Source organism: Quercus robur, chromosome 7 (genome assembly GCF_932294415.1).
Source record: "Quercus robur chromosome 7, dhQueRobu3.1, whole genome shotgun sequence".
Classification (NCBI taxonomy): domain Eukaryota; kingdom Viridiplantae; phylum Streptophyta; class Magnoliopsida; order Fagales; family Fagaceae; genus Quercus; species Quercus robur.
The window spans coordinates 44,769,559-44,788,134 of NC_065540.1; the positions used below are offsets into that span (position 1 = coordinate 44,769,559).

Here is an 18,576-nt window from a genome sequence, read left to right on the forward strand (position 1 = left end):
TACACAACTATTTTTCAAAAAATGCCTAAGCGAGAATATCTATTCTAAATGCTATTCTAATAAAGTATTCATTCTTCATTCACATACCACTTTTTTAAAACAATCACTTCACTCACACACGGACACACCAATTGAAAAAGTGAATTGAGAATGAATAAAATATGTCTTTACACTTGAACAGACATACACATAATGCAAGTGCTTTTTAAGACCGATGTAAATTTTAGGCCTATTTTGCATTTAGTCTTATTCAAGACACTAATCAATTTTGGTATAGACGAGAATTGAACCCTAGATCTTTTATTCAACAATTAGAAGTTTTACTAGTTGAGCTAACTGAAACCTACACTCTTATCAGTATTTTGAAAAAACCTAAACATACAGCTTCCAAAAACTTCCATTCAATCATATTGTAGGCTTATTTATATCTAAATTATTTAGTGCCGGCCAACCTTTCCATTTTTCTTTCTACTGATCGAATGTAGCATCTAAAGGGCAAGTAAAACATTATCAAAGATTTTTTTATTTTTATTTTTAAAGTATTATTTACTATTATTATTTAAATAATTCAATAATTACAATGCAATGAGAAATTAAAATACAAAATGTTTTCATTAAAAACACCAAAATAACCATGGGTAACACAATTTTCAATTTATTAACTAACACCTTCAAAGTTAGGATAAGTGAAATATTTGTAGATAAGGAAAATGTGTAAGGTTAATAGTTGGCATATATTGGTATTTTCAAAATATTTAGTATTTAAATTACTTCTCTTTGGCTTGTGTAACACTATAACTATGGAATTATAATAAAATAAAAATAGAAAATAGTGGGCAACATGTGGCATGATCTCAACACAAATGACACAACTCTAGTTATTAGTTATTATAACCATACAACCTGCCAATACTTTTTTTTTTTTTTTTAAATTTCCATAAAAAAATTTAGAAAATAAATTCGAGAAGGGGTCACTCATAGAAGAAAATTTTGAAACTTCAAATATCAAAATGACATCAATTTCACATTAAAAAAAAAAAAGACATCAATTTGAAAGTTGAGGGGATGAGTTACAAGTTTTGAAACTTTTTGATTGATCAAAATGACACTATCACTAAATTTAAAAGAAATAAAATATATTTTAGTCCTCCAAAAAATTCTAAAATTAAAATTAAAAAAATAAAAACTTGAAAAATAGAAGATATAAAAAAGAAAAAAAAAAAAAATAAACGGCCCTTTACAGAAACAGTAGCTCTCCGGCATTATAAGCACACCCAAACATAAGCAATAAAATAAATCGTGGGTTTGCTTTGATTTTTGTAACTGAGATCAGAGAGAGAGAGAGAGAGAGAGAGAGAGAGAGAGAGAGAGAGAGAGAGAGAGAGAGAGAAAGAGAGACTGTGAGAATGGGTTGGATCGGTGAGACAATGGATTCCATCAAATCCCTTCAGATCCGACAGGTCCTCACACAGGCCGTCAGTCTTGGTTCGCTTCCAATTTTTCAATCTTTTTGTTTGTTTGTTTGTTTGTTTCATTTCATTGATTCGTGTTTGGAATTGGAATTGTTTGTATTTTTTGCTGTCTTTGGGTGATAATAAATTGTGGGTATGCATTAAAAATTGAAGCTTTATCCATTTTTTTTTCTTTTTTGTTGGGTTTTCTTTTGAGGCTTAAGAGAACAAAACCCAATTGTTTGTTGAGGCTGATGTGATTCTGTTTGGCTCATTTGAATTGGGATTTCCAAGTTTTATTTTCCAGTAAACAGAAGCAAAATCAAATTTCACATTCATAATCATTGTTTATATGGTGGGTTGGGTGATATAATTCATGCCCACAAAATAAAGTTATCAGTTTGCTTTTTATTTTTGAATGCTAAGACAATACGAATAAATACATAAAAAGGGTGATTTTATTTATTTATTTATTTATTTTTTTTATAAAAAAGATAGGAATCTTGTATTATTATTATTATTATTTTTTTATAAATAAATTTGTGATATAAGTTTAACTTTGGATTGTCTTAGTAATAACTTTTAATTGTATGTTGTAAACCTCAAGGGTAGCATAGCACAATGGGTTAGGGGCCATGGAAGTTACTAGTTCGAATCTCCCCTTCCCCTTCTTTTTGGCTACTATTTACTCCTGGTTCTTGATTTTTAACATTTTTACAATTATAGGTCAACATATGGTAATTACTCAACTTTATATTTTTCGAAATTGTGTTCATAAGAAGAAGCAGCACAATCCAACATATTAAAAATTGAGCATTATTGTTAGTCAGAATGTTTCAGATTTTATGGAGTTTGGAATCTTATAAACCCTCCAAAAAGTGGTTGATTTGCAATAAAGCATAACATAATTTTTTTGTTTTTATAAATGATTTGCAAAAAGCATAAATTATGGTCTGAAGTCTTTTTTTTTCATGGTTAATGTGTTATTTTTGGATGAGCTTTTTGCTGAAAATTGGCAAAAGTACGATTGTACATTGAAAAAGTGAGGCTTTAAGAAGCAAACTTGCTGACGCAAAAAAGCTAATCCAAACTCACACTCTGTATGAGCAGATATGGCTGCAAGGTTATTCATTTTTATCATCTCATTATAAGATAGTTTGCTAATTTTCAGAACCTCTGAGATTGTAAGTTTTTGATACTGAAAGGGTGGTTGCATTTGAAATGGAGGGGGTTCTCTTTTGAAATTTTGACTATTTTGCTATCTTGCCTCTGCTATAACAATAGTGCAAAAAACTGTTTTGTTGAAATGAAAACAAATTTGAATATTTTGGTACAGATGTTTCACTTTGAAGTAGAAATCTGTTTGTACATTACCGTTATCATGCTGTGGTTTACTAACCTTTTTGCACAATATTTGTTCACTTAAATGTTTTGATTTTATCCCAGGGATGATTGTTACGTCTGCACTAATAATATGGAAGGCATTGATGTGCATTACTGGCAGTGAGTCTCCTGTTGTCGTCGTGCTTTCTGGTAGCATGGAACCAGGTTTCAAGAGGGTAAGTCAACCTAATTTGTGAATTCTTCAACATGTTTTTTAATCAAAATTGGTTCTTCATGGAGTTGTTTTCAGTGTGACTTGGAATATCAAGTTTGAAACTATTATTTCATTTATGAAACTACCTCGGTTAGCATAGAGGAAAACTGCACACCCTTTCATATTCATAAGAAAAGAAGAGAAGATATATCTCTTTTATCCTTGTTTCTGTCTTTAGGGAGCAATGACTGGTTCTTTTTTCTGCAAAGTGTCTTCTCAGGATGTTTTTTCTATGGAGAAATTGCAATTGAGGAGAAAGTGCAATTGTGCCTCCAAGGAATTTTATTTTAAATATTTCTGCTGCACATGTTTGATTGCACCATGTCAATCTTGTTCTCATGCTGCTTAACAAATGATAACTTTTCATATCATAATGCAGGGGGACATCTTGTTCTTGCACATGAGCAAAGATCCTATTCGTGCTGGGGAAATTGTTGTCTTTAACGTCGATGTAAGTTTCTTCTAAAGTGTTATTTTTTATTCTGCTTGTGTTCATTACGATATTGGTGTTGTATATATCATTTCTGATAAGATTCTTCTAGTAAACTCACTAGGTTTTTAAAATGTCTTTAGAATACTTTTTGTATCTGTCCTTAAACTCATTGTTTTTGTATATATCAATTTGACAGTGCTTTTTTAAAATTTTATTTTATAAGTAAAAGTATTTTATTAAAAGAATAGACTACATGTACACAGCAATGAACACAAAGTCGCCTAAAAAATAAAGTTTGTATCAAAATAAATTTTTATTTTTATTTTTTGTATTTTGTTTAGGCTACTTTGGAAAATGGAGAATACAAAAAAAGAAAAAAAAGAAAAGCATTTGGCTTGAGATGGACAATAGTTAGAAAGAAGCAATTGATGTATCTTATGAAAATTTTGTGAAAAAAAATAAAGAAGAGGTTTAATTAATTGTTGAATTAATTCACAAAAGCCCCCCCCCCCCCCCCCCCCCACAAAAAAAAAAAAAAAACTGGAAGAGTTTTTATTTTTATTTATTTTGTTTGATCAGAAGATGGGGGAGGATTTCTTTGATCAGTTTTCCATTCCAACCTAGTAATACTTAATGTCAACAGGACTTGCACCTTTCATTTTCTAATCCACGTATCCTTTCAACTAATGAGCCATAGAAATTATTCAAGGGATCATATAATTTGTAAATATGTAGATAGATGGATTTTTATGTACTTTGAAATTGATCCTACCACCACCATAGTAATTTTATCAGTTACTTGTTAATTGGGGAAAAAAAAAAGGATCTGTTGGCTGTAACTATATTTTTTTAGTTTTGAGAAAGGTAAACCTTTTTTATATGGGGTCATGATCAAGTTATATATGATGTAATTTACACCACTTAATAATTCTCTTTGGATTGATATTTTGAAAATCCTACCATTGGGTTATAGGTTCTCTTTGTTCTTAACACATGGCAACTCGTGTCTTTCACCATTGGGTTATAGGTTCTCTTTGTTCTTAATGCACACCAAATTGTGTCAGTTGGATTTAATTGACTATTTGATCCATGGTTCTTATTTTGTGTGTAATTTTAAAATTCAGGAAACTAGAAATTTAAATATTTTATAGATGAGATAATTTTTTTTCTTTGATCATCTTGGTATTTCATAAGTGTGTAGGATTTAAGATACAATGTAATCCAATAGATAATTCATCAAAAATTACATCTAGTATAAAGTTATTAAGTGATGTGACATTGAAAAAAGTTTGACCAGGTGTAGTTTGAACTTCTAAAAAAAAAAAATAGTGAGCGATCGCATTAGGATAAGCAGATGTTAAATAACGAATATAATTTACATGAAAAGGAACTGGACAAGAAAACTTGACTAGTGACTATGAATTTTCATAATATTAACACAATTTTTTACAAACATTTTGTGAAAAGGAACTGGACAAGAAAACTTGACTAGTGACTATGAATTTTCATAATATTAACTCAATTTTTTACAAACATTTTGTTTTATGTAACGTGTTGAGGTTCAGATAACTAATGCTATTTATATTTTGTACTATTTTGCATTGTGTTGTCATGCATGTATGCTTGTTTAACTTATTTTTGAGTTTTTGTTCTCTCTCTTGAGATCTGCTGCTCTCTTGTTCTTCAACTTCTCAGCCTCCCACCCTCTTTTTTTTTTTTTCCCCAATGCTAATATTTTTCTTTTTCATGTATGTATTTGTTCAGGGTCGCGAGATTCCTATTGTCCATCGTGTCATTAAGGTAAACACATCATCCTGACCTTATACTACACGTTGATTTCCATAGAACACTGGTGCTTTTGTTACCTTGGTGGAAGCTATATCAATATGCAGTAATGCACTATGATTATGCTGCTAAAGCTCTTATGTTTTTATCTGAGTTTTCCCCCATTCGAGTAAATGACTGGACTCACATAAAGTTGGGTTCTAACATGCAGCATAATTCATCCTATTCACTTTTAAGAGTATAAGATTAGATTAGACACTGGGCAATAGAGGCGCTCAATTGGATGCTTGTATTGATATGTCTACACCTGACCCCATAGATGTTGATGCTTAAGGAGGACATGGTATGTTGTGCTAAGTTTTATTAAGGATATTTTTACTTGACCAATGAAGGTAAATTTCAAATGTTTTTATTACCATTTTAGGCATTAGATCAAACCCCAGAATTTTCAGTTCGTTTGCCCATAGGTCAGGTGCCCTGTAATGTCTGCCTTGTTACCATCTCTTGCCCTTGGTTCAAGTGATAATAGATTAACTTTTTGGTCATGTTAATTTTGAGTAACCTGGGAAGTTCTCTCAATTATCTGAAGACTCTCCCCACCCTAACCCCCTTTGCTTGCATGGCAGATGCTCAACTCAACTCAATTAAGCCTTAATTCAAAATGACTTTGTTGGCTACATGGATTCTTTTCCAAATTAATTGGGGTTGAGTTGCTGGGAAGAAAGCTGACTTATTTAGATAGGACTAAGGCTTAGTTGAGTAGAGTAAAGTTGCAGTGCTTTGAACAAATACTATGTTGCCAAACAGTGGGTACCGAATATGTCCTTATACAGGGCAGGCTATGATGAGAATGCTGTATGGTCTGAAGAGCTAGTCATCTCTTTATGCTGCTGTATGGTTGGCATCTGTAGATGTATTGTAACTGATACCTGTTTTCTGTAGATGTCATTAAGATTATTGACCACATTGTTAAAATTGAAAGATATAATTGTTGTAACTCTAATGCATCAAACAGATGGCGCCTATTATGTGATAGTATGTTTGCATACAATGGTTATGAGAGAAGTTCTAGATTAATACAAAAAGTTCATAATCTATAATGGTTATAAAAAAAAAGATGCCTTAAGATAGAGCAAGCAAAGAGCTTCATTTGCCAGAAATTTCTTGGCTTGTGAAATAAGTTGTCACATGACAGGTGAACATGTGACAGCATTTTGATTTCTGAGAGTTGAGTTGTGGCATTTTTAACTTTTGATGCCAAAAGCCAGAAAGAATTGTTTGAAGAACTGACAGAATACTTTGAAGTGTTTACCTTTTGCGTATATGTCAGAGCTTATGCGTTTTCATTAGTAAACATTAATACTGTGTTGTTTAGTGAGTCTTAATAGTTAATTCTTTTTGCAGGTCCATGAACGGCAAGATACTGGAGAGGTTGATGTACTCACAAAAGGTTCTGGCTTTTGGAAAATTGAACTTTTTGATTGGAATTTATTTAGATGTAATCCATGATTGTTATTTTTGGAGGTGGTTATCATTATACATGGGCGGGTCTTAGCATCATAATTCATCTTCTTGCTTTCTCCTTACTATACCTGCTGCAGTTTTAATATGTTACTTAATGATATTAATACTGTATTTAAAAAAAAAAATCGGTGGGTCATCTGCTGTTATCCTGACATTCTCCCTTTCCATATGTTGCTGTCTATCTCAGGAGATAATAATTATGGGGATGACAGACTTCTGTATGCTCATGGTCAGCTCTGGCTGCAACGGCACCACATAATGGGCAGAGCTGTTGGGTAAAAATTCTAGCAATAGTCTTCTTACTTGATATTATTCATTTATTTTCATTATTATTATTTTTTGGGTTAATTGCACCATGTTAGCATGGAGGAGTCATCATTTGGTGCAGCCTTGGTGAGGACAACGTGTTTTGCATGGACGCATTTTATTAGCAATTTACATACATAAAGACACCCACACACATGCATGTCCAATGCCCTGTATGTTCTGAACCTTCTGACAAATCACCAACTATTTTGCAATGCTGGACAAGTAGGGTGCCTTACAAGTTAGTGATGAGTGGTTTTGTGAAGATGGTGTAGATGATCTTGAAAATTCTTTTAACCAAGTTTTGTGTTTGACAAGCACAATAGATTGCCACCAGTTTCCTTCATTGATTTTCATATTCTTCTTTTAAAAATAGCATATCCAAGGGTAACTGCACCTTTATTTCTTGAATTTGAAAATAAATCTTCATGTTGCTTAAATTTCTGTTGCTGGCAGGTTCCTACCTTATGTTGGCTGGGTAACAATTATCATGACTGAAAAGCCAATTATCAAGGTTTGTGTCTCTGACCAAAAGAACTTCTTGTGCACATCTTATTATGTGTCATTCTCTTTTCCTTTTCTAATAAATTTTTTGTTATATATATAAAAAAAGAAGTTATTGAGAAGAACAAAGAAAAAAAATTGTTCTCTAGAATTTTGTTTGGTAATTTCTGAAATTAAATGTTTTTTTGCTAGTCTATTTCTGATTCTTAATAATATTATTGCTTAGATTTCATTACATGTTGAAATTTTTTCCTCTCTTTGGTCAGCATCTGATCGAAGTTTGTTCATAAATGTCTTTGTGGCATCTATGAGTTCCACTTTAGAATCTTAAATTGGAACTCTGTTTGAAGTACTAGAATTTTTTTCATGAGATGTAATAATCAATTTAACTTTAGAATTCCAAAAACTGCAAAGTTATTAAATTTACACAGAAAGTAACATCGGTCATTTCTCTCTTGCAGTATATTCTTATTGGTGCATTGGGGTTGCTGGTTATAACATCAAAAGATTGAAGAATGAAGCGAATTCAAGTTGTGTTTGATCTCCGATATAAACATGTTAGCAACCGCCATCTCTTAGATGTCTCATTTCTCCCATCCTTTGTACATTGGATAAGTTAAATTTTAATGATAAATTAAATCAGAATAGTTGGTTAAAATTTTGTCACCTTTATCTAGATCTTTTAACTAATGTTGCACTCGTTCAGTTGATTAATGCTTTTTGTCAAATTTGATAACCCTTTTCTTGGGGGCCAGGCAAGGATGCGTTTTGTGACAATTAAGGAAAATATCATGTGTGAAATATTGAGCTTGTTACCACTGCTCTGTCATACATACACAACAGGGAGAATGGAAAACCTTAATTGGCTATCCATACCAAGCGTTATCTCATTGAATCATTTAAGCGTAACTGTATATATGGACTGAACCTTTGCAGATTTTGATAGAAAGAGAACCTTTGCAGATTGCACGGGTTTTGAGTGTTGATGTAGAAACCTTCAGGACAGATTGCAATATCATGTCATCTTAAAATCTGTAGCATTTGATAAGTTCTTTGCAAGTACTTGTGAAGTTAGAGATTTTCTGGTCTCTACATGAGAGACTAAAGGGTGAATTTTGGATGCATTTATTATCTTATACATCTGATAAATGCATTGTCACTCATATGTAGGTCCAATAACCATGTGAGATTTCAGATTTCCATTTAAAAAAAAAGTCACGTGAGATTAGCAAAAAAACACCATGTGAGATTAGCACACTCGGAGAGGGAAGATTGACTTTTTTTTTTTTTTGATAAGGAGGGAGGATGACTTTTGGACTAGGGGGGAGTGGTGTTTTCAAATAGGGCTATAAATAAGATTTGTTTGATAAACAAGTTGATCTTATGCAAAAAAAAAAAAAAAAAAAAAATTTTTTAACAATAGTGCTCAATGAAAAACAAGCTGAGCTTAGGTTGGTTTATGAGCCAGGTAATAAGATTGATATGGACTTAAAAAATAAACTAATATCTTATTAAGCCGTCAATTAATTCAGATTTGGGACTACATGTGTAAATCAAATGAGCTTGAAAATATGTTAAATATGGGCATAATATGTTCTTGTATTGTATTGAGTACAAAAGCTTGACATTAAGCTTGAGCTTGAACTTGAGCTCGACTTGATTTATTTCATAAGCTTGGATTAAGTCGAGTTCAAGCTTTTGGACTATCTGACAAGCTTAAGCTCAAACATAGTTTGTAAGGTTGGTTATAGCTCAAGTTAAGCTTGAACACTTTATATTTGTTATTGAGCTGAGCTTGAACATTTAATAATCGACAAAGCTTGGCTTGTTTAGAACCTTTAAAAAAAAAAAAAAAAAAAATTGAGATAGAATTCTACTTCAGTCTTAATCTAAGTGTATGTGTTTGAATTTCCCTCTTAAAAACTTAAGCCACACTTCCAAAAAATACCTCACAAACACTTCTACCTCACAAGTAGTCACATCATGCTAAGGTGTACGGTGGTAGAGCCCTATTTTCAATGTTAAGGATGTTAGCATTTGATGATTTATTGATGTGCATCTCCCTAACGATAAATGGGCTCTCTTTTACCGGTTAGTCCAATTTGTTGGTGGGGGTGGTTAGTCGAACAGTAGTGTACAACAATTCTATGTACAATTCTATCCATTTCCACCACCCCCACCCCCCCCCCCCCCCCCCCCCCCCCCCCCGCGGGGGAAACAAAAGAAAGAAAAAACCCTCCTTTTTAGAATGTCACATTAACCTATGTTACTAACCCATTTTTGAAAATAGTGTGAAGTCGACTGATTGAGGTAAGATTAATTGGGTGGCTACTTTTTTTTGATGAACTAATTGGGTGGCTACTTATTCTAATGTTAGCAGCCTAACACATTGTTGGGTTTAAATTGTTATCACAAAACGTTCAATTTGACACCAATGGTTTCTTGTTCCCATTTTCTATTCAGACTCAAGTTCCAGCTAAATAACTTGATTTATGTTTTTTTTTTTTAATGAAAAATTTGAACAAATTAAATAACTCTACAAAGTAATTAAAAGATCAAAATTATTTTATTTTGGTGAAGCTTTTTCCTTTTCAAGGTGTATTGTTGTCACAAAAATATGACTAGTTACTTTGCATTTCCTTTAGACATAAGAACAAATCATTTATTTTAAGGGGATAACTTTGTAGTTTCCTCCACCTCATGAAATTTATGAGATTTTGAATTCAAAACTTGTAACCCACATCTTGAGGCCATCCTAAAGGATACAGGACTCTTCCCTGGCATGATATATGACCTACACAAAATCAATTTAAAATATGACAGAGTTTGACTCCAACCATCAATAAAAAGATGACATTTGTATTTGTCATATGTAGTGTCATTACTCACTTAATGGAACCAGCCAAATGAGTCATGTGCATTGCACTTGCTATTACCATAACAAAATCCACAAATTTTCCCACAATTTGTCCATGTGGCAAGCTGTGAGTTATGGAGTTGTGAACTTACAACTTTTATTGCATTACTCACAATTTACCAAGTAAGCAAGTTGTGGCAAAAATTGTGGGTTTTGTTGTGATACTAGCATTTTTATGATATTTTCACATAGTAAGTTACAACTCATAAGATTCTCAAAAAAGAAAAAAAGAAAAAAAAAAAGAAGTTACAACTCATAACGTTAGCAAGTTATAACAAAACTGGTAGATTTTGTAGCGGAACTTGTTGTATTTGGGTCCATGATGCCTCGATGCACAAAAGCCCTGGAGTGAACCCAAAACCCTTCATCCACCAATCAAGTTCAAGACTTTCAACAACATTTTAACACATCGTTTTTTTTATTTTTTTTTAAATTATTATTATTTTTAATTTTATTTTCCCAGAATAGTGAATACCAAAACCCAAAAACCTAAACCCCCCAAAACCCCATTACTCGGAGCATGAGCTCCACCTTCTCGGTTCACAGCTCCTACTGAAAAAACGAATGCACCAATAAATAATTTCACGGGCAACTAAACCCACAAGCCGCCCTCTCTATCTCTCTATCTCTCTTACTCCTCCATCCAGCTAAAGAGGCGGCCGCCCCATTCCAGGTGAGGATTCGATCACACCTTGCTCTCTCTACCAACTAGGCTTTGCTTAGAATGTTGATTTCACCATCTGGGTGTGTTTCAATTTGAGCAAAATCCTATTTTGGCTTCATATTCTTTCGTATTTGAGTGTTTATGCTTCTGGGTTCTTCAATTTCTTACATGGGTATTGAGTATTTTCTCAAGTTAGTGTCTTGAATGTTGATTTCAGCATCTGGGTGTGTTTCGTTTTGAGCAAAATCAGAGAATTTGATTTATTTTTTTGGGTGTTAGTGTTTCTGGAGGCTGCAAGTTCTAATGTTGGTATTGGATATTGCATTAGAATCTTGATTTTGAGTGTTAAATATTTTTGGGATTTCCAATTTGTTTTGAGGGTATTGGATATTTCCTGAGAATATTGAATGAATTCTAGATTTTGATGGATGTGTATCTTTCAATCTGAGGAGATTTCTAGAACATGCTCTCTCTGCGATATGTTCGCAGATTCTATCATGCTGTTGCTGCCGTTTCATCAACTGAAAGCCCTGCAGCTGTATCCAATTACATTCGGAATCCAAAGCCATTAGAAGAACCTGCTCTTGTGAAACTTAAGAACGAGCGGGACCCTGAGAAGTTGTTCCATTTATTTAAGGCGAATGCACACAATCGGCTTGTCATTGAAAACCGTTTTGCATTTGAAGACACGGTGTCTAGGCTAGCTGGTGCAGGGCGCTTTGATTACATCGAGCATTTGCTTGAGCATCAGAAGACTCTTCCCCAGGGTCGGCGTGAAGGGTTTATTTTGAGGATTATAATGTTGTATGGTAAGGCTGGGATGACTAAACATGCTCTTGATACTTTTTCTAATATGCATCTGTATGGGTGTCGAAGGACTGTTAAATCTTTCAATGCTGCACTTAGGGTTTTGACACAGACACGTGATTTACATGCAGTTGAGGAATTTCTTAATGATGTACCTGTGATGTTTGGTGTTGAACTGGACGTATTTTCAGTTAATATTGTTATTAAGGCTTTCTGTGAAATGGGTGTTTTGAATAAAGCATATTTAATCATGGTAGAGATGGAAAAGTTAGGAATAAAGCCAGATGTGGTTACATACACAACACTTATTTCAGCATTTTATAAGGAAAACAGGTGTGAGATTGGCAATGGGTTGTGGAATCTAATGATGCTAAAGGGGTGTATACCGAATCTGGCAACTTTTAATGTTAGGATTCAATATTTGGTTAATAGGAGACGAGCATGGCAAGCTAATAGTTTGATGGATATGATGCAGAAGCTTGGGATTGCACCTGATGAGGTTACCTATAATCTGGTAATCAAAGGGTTCTGCCAGGCTGGGTATCTTGAAATGGCCAAAAGGGTCTATTCTGCTTTTCATGCCAAGGGGCACAAACCCAATGTTAAGATTTACCAGACCATGATTCATTATCTCTGTAAGGGAAGGGATTTTGATTTAGCATATACAATGTGTAAAGATTGCATGAGAAAAAATTGGTTTCCAAATGTGGATACCATTCATACGTTGCTTGAAGGCCTTAAGAAGAATGGGCAGTTTGGTAAGGCCAAGCTGATCCTGACATTGGCTCAGAGTAGAGTACCTCCTTTTTCTTCAAGCCAATTGGGTGCTTTGAGGTCCATATTGTCCAGGAGTTAGTATAAAATGATGAACTGGTGAACCAGTAATTGTTTGATTAATGTAACATGACACAACTCAGCAGAAGCTGGTATTCTTTTTACTCAATTCATTTGTAAATTTGGGAAACTAATTGGATACGGCTTTTTCATGGCTTTACTTCATACCAAAGGCAGATCCACTTTACTTCAGTTAATTCGTTGTAACACTTGAATAAAGATCGTGATGAATTGAGAGTTCTAAATGGATGGTGTTCACCCAAAATTCTTGTAAGTTCTTTGTGCAATGACTCTCTTTCTCTCTCTCGTGCATGTGTATATGTGTCATGGGCATACATTGAATGTTTCCACTCAGTTCTTATAGTTGATTGTGCAATGCCATTCCTTTTTCAATTTTAGTCTCTTCTTTTCACTTTTCCCTTTTCTGCAAATGCAATGCCATTCTTTGTATTATAAGCAGCAAGTTTACTTGAGTTCATGTCTGCCTACATTGACCATAGTGAACTACTCTTAATTTCTATTTCAAAAAGCCATAAATTCATAAATGTTACAATTTATCTTGTTTGAAACCAGAATTCCATTCTTTTGGTTGAAACTATTTTTTTTCAATTTAAGGAAAGCTAAGCCTTCCATACATTTGATCTAACTCTTGGTTAATGCTACATCACTTAATAAATTTTATTGGGTTAATTTTTTGAAAATGCCACTGGTCAATTACACATTCTTTTTGTTCTTAATACATGCCAAATTCTGTGTCAATCTGATTTATTTTATTTTATTTCATTTTTTGATAAGTAATTCATGTTGTCTGTAATTAAAATTCATTGAACTTGAAATTTAAATATTTTATTGATTGGATAGTTATTGATCTCTTATCATCTTGATATTTTATAAACATGTAGAATATAAAGATGCAATGTAATCCAACTGTAGATTAATCAAAAAAACCTTGTTACCATCTCTAGCCCTTGGTTCAAGTGAAAATATAGCCTTAATTCTGGTTGACTTTGTTCTGATTATATATATACATATGACTTTGTCTACTTCATGGATTCTAATCTTTGGTTTGTGAATACATGGTTAGTACCGATCCTGTCCTTATGCAGGGCTGGCACTTAGAAGAATGGCCTGAAGAGCTAGTCTTCTCTTTAATCTTTATGCTGCTGTGTGGCTGTCATCTTTAAATTTATCGTGACTAATACCTGTTTTCTGTAGATGTCATTAAGATTACTGAAAGCATTATTAAATGGAAAGATACACTTACTGTAACTCTATGCATCAAACAGAGGGCACCTACTCTGTGATAGTATTTTTGCATATGATGGTCATGAAAGATGTTCTAGATTAATACAGTAAGTTCATACACAATAATTTTATTATCGTAAACACATTGTACTTTTCTTTTCAATAAAACTTCTATTACCTATATATATATATATATATATATAAAATGTTTATACACAAGAATGGTTATAGAAATAGATGCCTTGAGATAAAGCAAGCAGAAAGTTGCCTTTGCCAGAACTTTCTTGCCTTGTGAAATAAGTTGTGTCACATGAAGGGAGTAATTGGGACTGCATTTTGGTTTTTGAGAGTTAAATTGAGGCATTTTATCATTCAATGCCAAAAGCCAGAAAAAACAGTATGAAGAACTGACAGCATACTTTAAAGTGTTTACGTTTTGCATACTTCACTTATCACTGAACCTATGGCTTTTTCATTAGAAAGTGTTAGCTTTCATTACTGTGTTGTTTAGTGAGTTTTAATAGTTTAATGTGTTTGCAGGTCCATGAACGACAAGATTCTAGAGAGGTTGATGCCCTCAGTAAAGGTACCAACTTTTTTGGAAAATTAAACATTTAGTTTGGAATTAATTGAGTTACTTATGTAATCCCCACTCCCCAGTTTCCTAAATGAAAGTTTTTTCTGGAGGTGGTTTGGTATCATTATACATTGGGCTGGTGTTAGCATCATAGTTCATGTTCTTGCTTTCCCCTTACTACATCTGCTGCAGTTTAAATGTTAGTTGATGATATTAATGCAGTATTTATTTTTTGGGTGGGTCATCTTGTTAACCTAATATTCTCCCTTTCTATATTTTGTTTTCTATGCCAGGAGATAATAATTATGTGGATGACATACTTCTGTATGCTCTTGGTCAGCTCTTGCTTCTGCGGCACCACATAATGGGCAGAGCCATAGGGTAAAAACTCTAGCAAATAGCCTTCCTCTTTGATTTTATAATTTTATTTGTAAATTTTTTGGTTTTACGTGCGCCATGTTGGCATGGAGGAGTCATCATTTTGTGCAGCTTCATTGTCAACACCGTATGCATAAGCATTGTTTTTGGCATGATTTACGCAGAGACATGTGCAAGCACACATGCACATGAGTGGTAAATTTCAAGTGCAGTTTCATATCCCATGGTTCTGGAGTCATCACTTAGATTAATTGATTGTTTGTTTGTTTTGCTTTGCTTTATATCGTTATCTATATTAGTTAAGGCATGATCCCTTCCTTTGAAATAGATAACAGAAAATAGATTTGATACCAAATCCGATGGTAAATATATGAGATATCATTGTTTGATTAACCATAATTGATCATATCAGTGCAATTGAAAGGAATTTATTGAAGGCCAAAGTGCTAAAAGACCCCCTTAGTTTTGGGTCAATTTCAAGCAGATCAGAGAGAGAGAGAGAGAGAGAGAGAGAGAGAAGGGGGGGGAGGAGGGGGATTGAGGTGGCAGTTTTTGCTTTTGTAATCAACATTTTTATCATGATTCAATGGTAGATCTTAGCAGAAAAGTTTGTAATTTGATTCAAAATTATATTCCTTTAATTTTATTTCATTTTCTTATTAACCAAGCTCCTTTTTTTATATTTTATTTTAAAATTTATTTTCAAGAGAAGTTTTATTAAATTATAATTCTCATGAGTATTTCATTACATTTTTGTTTTAGAATGATATTAAAATTGTGTTTTTTAATTAAGTTCTACTAAAAAAAATTTATAACGAAGTGTCACGTGCAGTGCGCATGATTGAATGAGATGAAGGGGTCAATTTTGTCATTTTCATAGTTCATGGGTCAATAACACAAAATTGAAAAAAGAAAAAAAAACCTGCACAAAATTGAAAGTAGAGGGGGTCTGTTTGAAATTGACCCAAACCGTAAGGGGTCTTTTTGCAATTTGGCCTTAGTTAAATGCTATGAACAACACTTACGGAGTTTTGTATGGTATTGGTTGGGAACCCAATGGACCATATTGTAAACCTTCTGGTGATATTCCTATCATCACCAACTATTTTGCAATGCTGGCTTAGTATGGTACCTTATTGGTTAATGATGAGTAGGATTTGTGAAGATGGTGTACAAGATCCTGAAAAGACTTGAAACCAAATTTAGAGTATGACAAGCACAAGAGGTCACCACCAGTTTTCTTCGTCCATGTTCTTATTTTTCTGATAAACATAGCATGCACAAAGGGTCACTTCTTGAATTTGAAAAATAACCATTCATATTGCTTACATTTCTGTCACTGGCAGATTCCTATCTTATGTTGGCTGGGTGACAATTTTCATATGACTGAATAACCAGTTAACAAGGTTTGTGTTTGACCGAAAGAACTTGAAAAAAAAAAATTGTTTTCTTTAAAATTTTATTTGATAATTCCTGAAGTAACCATTTTATTACTACTTTTAACATCAAATTCTTAATAATATTAGCACTTAGATTTTGTTACATGTATACAAATTGTCCTCTCTTTGGTCAGCATCTGATTGAAGTTTGTTTATAAATGCTTATTGTGGTATCTACGAGTTCAAGTTTGGAATCCCAAAATTCAAAATCTGTTTGAAGTATTGAATTTTTTTCAAATAACATGTAATAATTGGTTGAACTTAAGAATCCCAAAAATGCAAAGCTATTAAATTTATACAGAAAGTAACATGTGCCATTCCTCTCTTGCAGTATATTCTTATTGGTGCATTGGGGTTGCTCGTTATAACTTCAGAAAAGATTGAAGAACAAAGTGAATTCATGCTGTGGTTGATCTCCAATATGTACGGTTTTGCAGCTGCCATATCTCATGTGCCATTTCTCCCACCCCTTGTACATTGGACAAGTTAAATTTTAATGATAAATGAAATCAGAATAATTGATAAAAATTTTGTTATCTTTATATAACTCTCTACCAAAGATGTAGCACTTGTTTATTGTATTTTTTTTCCTGTCTAATTTAATAACATTTTCTTGGGGGCCAGGCATGGATGCAATTTGTGACAGTTTAGTGAAAAAACGTGTAAAATATTGGTCTTGTTTCCATTGTTCTTTGTCATATACGAGGGGAAATGGACAACCCATTATCGGTATGATTCTGTTCAAAACTCTTTCTTAGACTCATTGAAGCTTCACTATTTGGATGAAATGAAAACCTTTACATCAACTATTCAATTGTTGATAACAGAAGTGTTGTTGATGGGAAATAACCGATGATATTAACGTGGAAATCTTCAGAGCAGATTGCAATATCATGTCATCATATAATCTAGTGTTTGACCAGTTCTTTGCCAAGTGTTTGTGCCTTTGTGAAGAGAGAGAGATCAATTGTAATATTCTAAGATCTCAACACTATGCTTGAGAAGTTTCAACAAGGTCGCATTTGCAGAGCAACTGGATGAGCTCCATTTGGTCTTAGCGTGATTCAGCTTGGATGGCTCTCCTTCTTTAGAAGCCACAAGACATGAGCACTCAAATGTTTGAATAATAAAAAAATGTGTAAAATTTACACATTTTTGCCTAAAAATGACTCACAAGTGTATAATTATGTAAATTTACAAGGATGGAACTATGCTGGACTCCCTGAAATTTTAATTTAAATAAATAAATAAATAAATAAATAAATAAATATATATATATATATATATATATATAAGAATGAAAATTTAAAATAAAAAATATTTATACTTAGCCTCCCTAAAAATTAAAATTGGTCACAAAAGCCAATAAACACAATAGGCATTTCATTCCTTGTGACCTGCACTATGTGAGCGAGTGTATCCACATGGATTGTGTACTAGTGTGTATTGTTTTTTTTTTTTTTTTGGTAAACTTCAAAACATATTTATTGATTGTTTAGCCTTTTATTTTTTTATTTTTTTATTTTTTATGCAAATGGCTTGAGTTGTTAAGTTGCCTTTGGTTATTTGTTGTCTAAGACTTAAAGTTAGAAGTGTGGTTTTTTATTTTTTATTTTTTATTTTAATTTTATTAATTTTTTAATTTCCCTGGCAATGTTAATTAGTTTTTTAGTTCAATAATATTTCACATATAATTAGATTATAAAATATGACTTATATTTGATTGGAAAATATAGCTACAATATTTTCATTTCAAAAGAAAAATGCAAATAATTCTAAAACAATTGTGGGGGAGTGGATTGAATCTGCCTCGAAGACCTAAACCTGAAGAGAATGGTCCAAGAAACCCTATTTGCAGAATAGGCTCGGCCCATGTGCTAGTGTGAGATGATCGAGCCCCTTGTCGAGAAGAGACCATCTAGGCCCACTACTAAGGTAATTCAAGAAATCCGCCTTAAAACATAACTCAATCGAGAAGTGGTCGTGTGCTTAGATGATGATGATATCCTTTTGCCTACCTTTCTCAAGAAACACGTAGGAGAAAACGCAGAGCCCAACGTAACAGTCACCTTAATGAACTCTCCCTACCTAATGTCGACCACATTAAATGCTTGA

At 33.0% G+C, this 18,576-nt stretch overlaps 2 protein-coding genes across 7 annotated transcripts; both read left to right on the plus strand.

The window, feature by feature from the left end:
- The first annotated feature begins 1,276 nt into the window (after positions 1 to 1,276).
- On the plus strand, positions 1,277 to 17,084 carry LOC126693603 (uncharacterized). 6 transcript variants are annotated; one of them, XM_050389636.1, is made up of 9 exons: positions 1,280 to 1,331; positions 1,376 to 1,485; positions 2,898 to 3,010; positions 3,428 to 3,499; positions 5,246 to 5,281; positions 6,671 to 6,716; positions 6,978 to 7,065; positions 7,553 to 7,610; positions 16,793 to 17,084. In XM_050389636.1, exons 2-9 carry the CDS (start codon positions 1,407 to 1,409, stop codon positions 16,949 to 16,951), a joined length of 651 nt encoding a protein of 216 aa, XP_050245593.1. In that variant the 5' UTR covers positions 1,280 to 1,331; positions 1,376 to 1,406; the 3' UTR covers positions 16,952 to 17,084. The 6 variants fall into 6 exon arrangements, with proteins under 6 accessions (XP_050245598.1, XP_050245596.1, XP_050245597.1 ...); XM_050389637.1 differs by lacking the exon at positions 16,793 to 17,084 and adding an exon at positions 8,062 to 8,258 and having other exon boundaries at positions 1,284 to 1,331; XM_050389641.1 differs by lacking the exons at positions 6,671 to 6,716; positions 6,978 to 7,065; positions 7,553 to 7,610 and adding exons at positions 14,608 to 14,653; positions 14,938 to 15,025 and having other exon boundaries at positions 1,277 to 1,331.
- On the plus strand, positions 10,963 to 13,087 carry LOC126693602 (pentatricopeptide repeat-containing protein At1g80150, mitochondrial). Its single transcript, XM_050389635.1, has 2 exons — positions 10,963 to 11,190; positions 11,399 to 13,087. Exon 2 carries the CDS (start codon positions 11,645 to 11,647, stop codon positions 12,842 to 12,844), a length of 1,200 nt encoding a protein of 399 aa, XP_050245592.1. The 5' UTR covers positions 10,963 to 11,190; positions 11,399 to 11,644; the 3' UTR covers positions 12,845 to 13,087.
- Positions 17,085 to 18,576: the final 1,492 nt, after the last annotated feature.

Bases quoted from the DNA above. Each gene is read 5' to 3' on its own strand.
- LOC126693603 (XM_050389636.1), top strand. From the start codon at position 1,407: ATGGGTTGGATCGGTGAGACAATGGATTCCATCAAATCCCTTCAGATC. The intron at 7,066-7,552 runs GTAAAAATTCTA...TGTTGCTGGCAG, and splicing joins ATAATGGGCAGAGCTGTTGG to GTTCCTACCTTATGTTGGCT. The intron at 7,611-16,792 runs GTTTGTGTCTCT...CCTCTCTTGCAG, and splicing joins CTGAAAAGCCAATTATCAAG to TATATTCTTATTGGTGCATT.
- LOC126693602 (XM_050389635.1), top strand. From the start codon at position 11,645: ATGCTCTCTCTGCGATATGTTCGCAGATTCTATCATGCTGTTGCTGCC.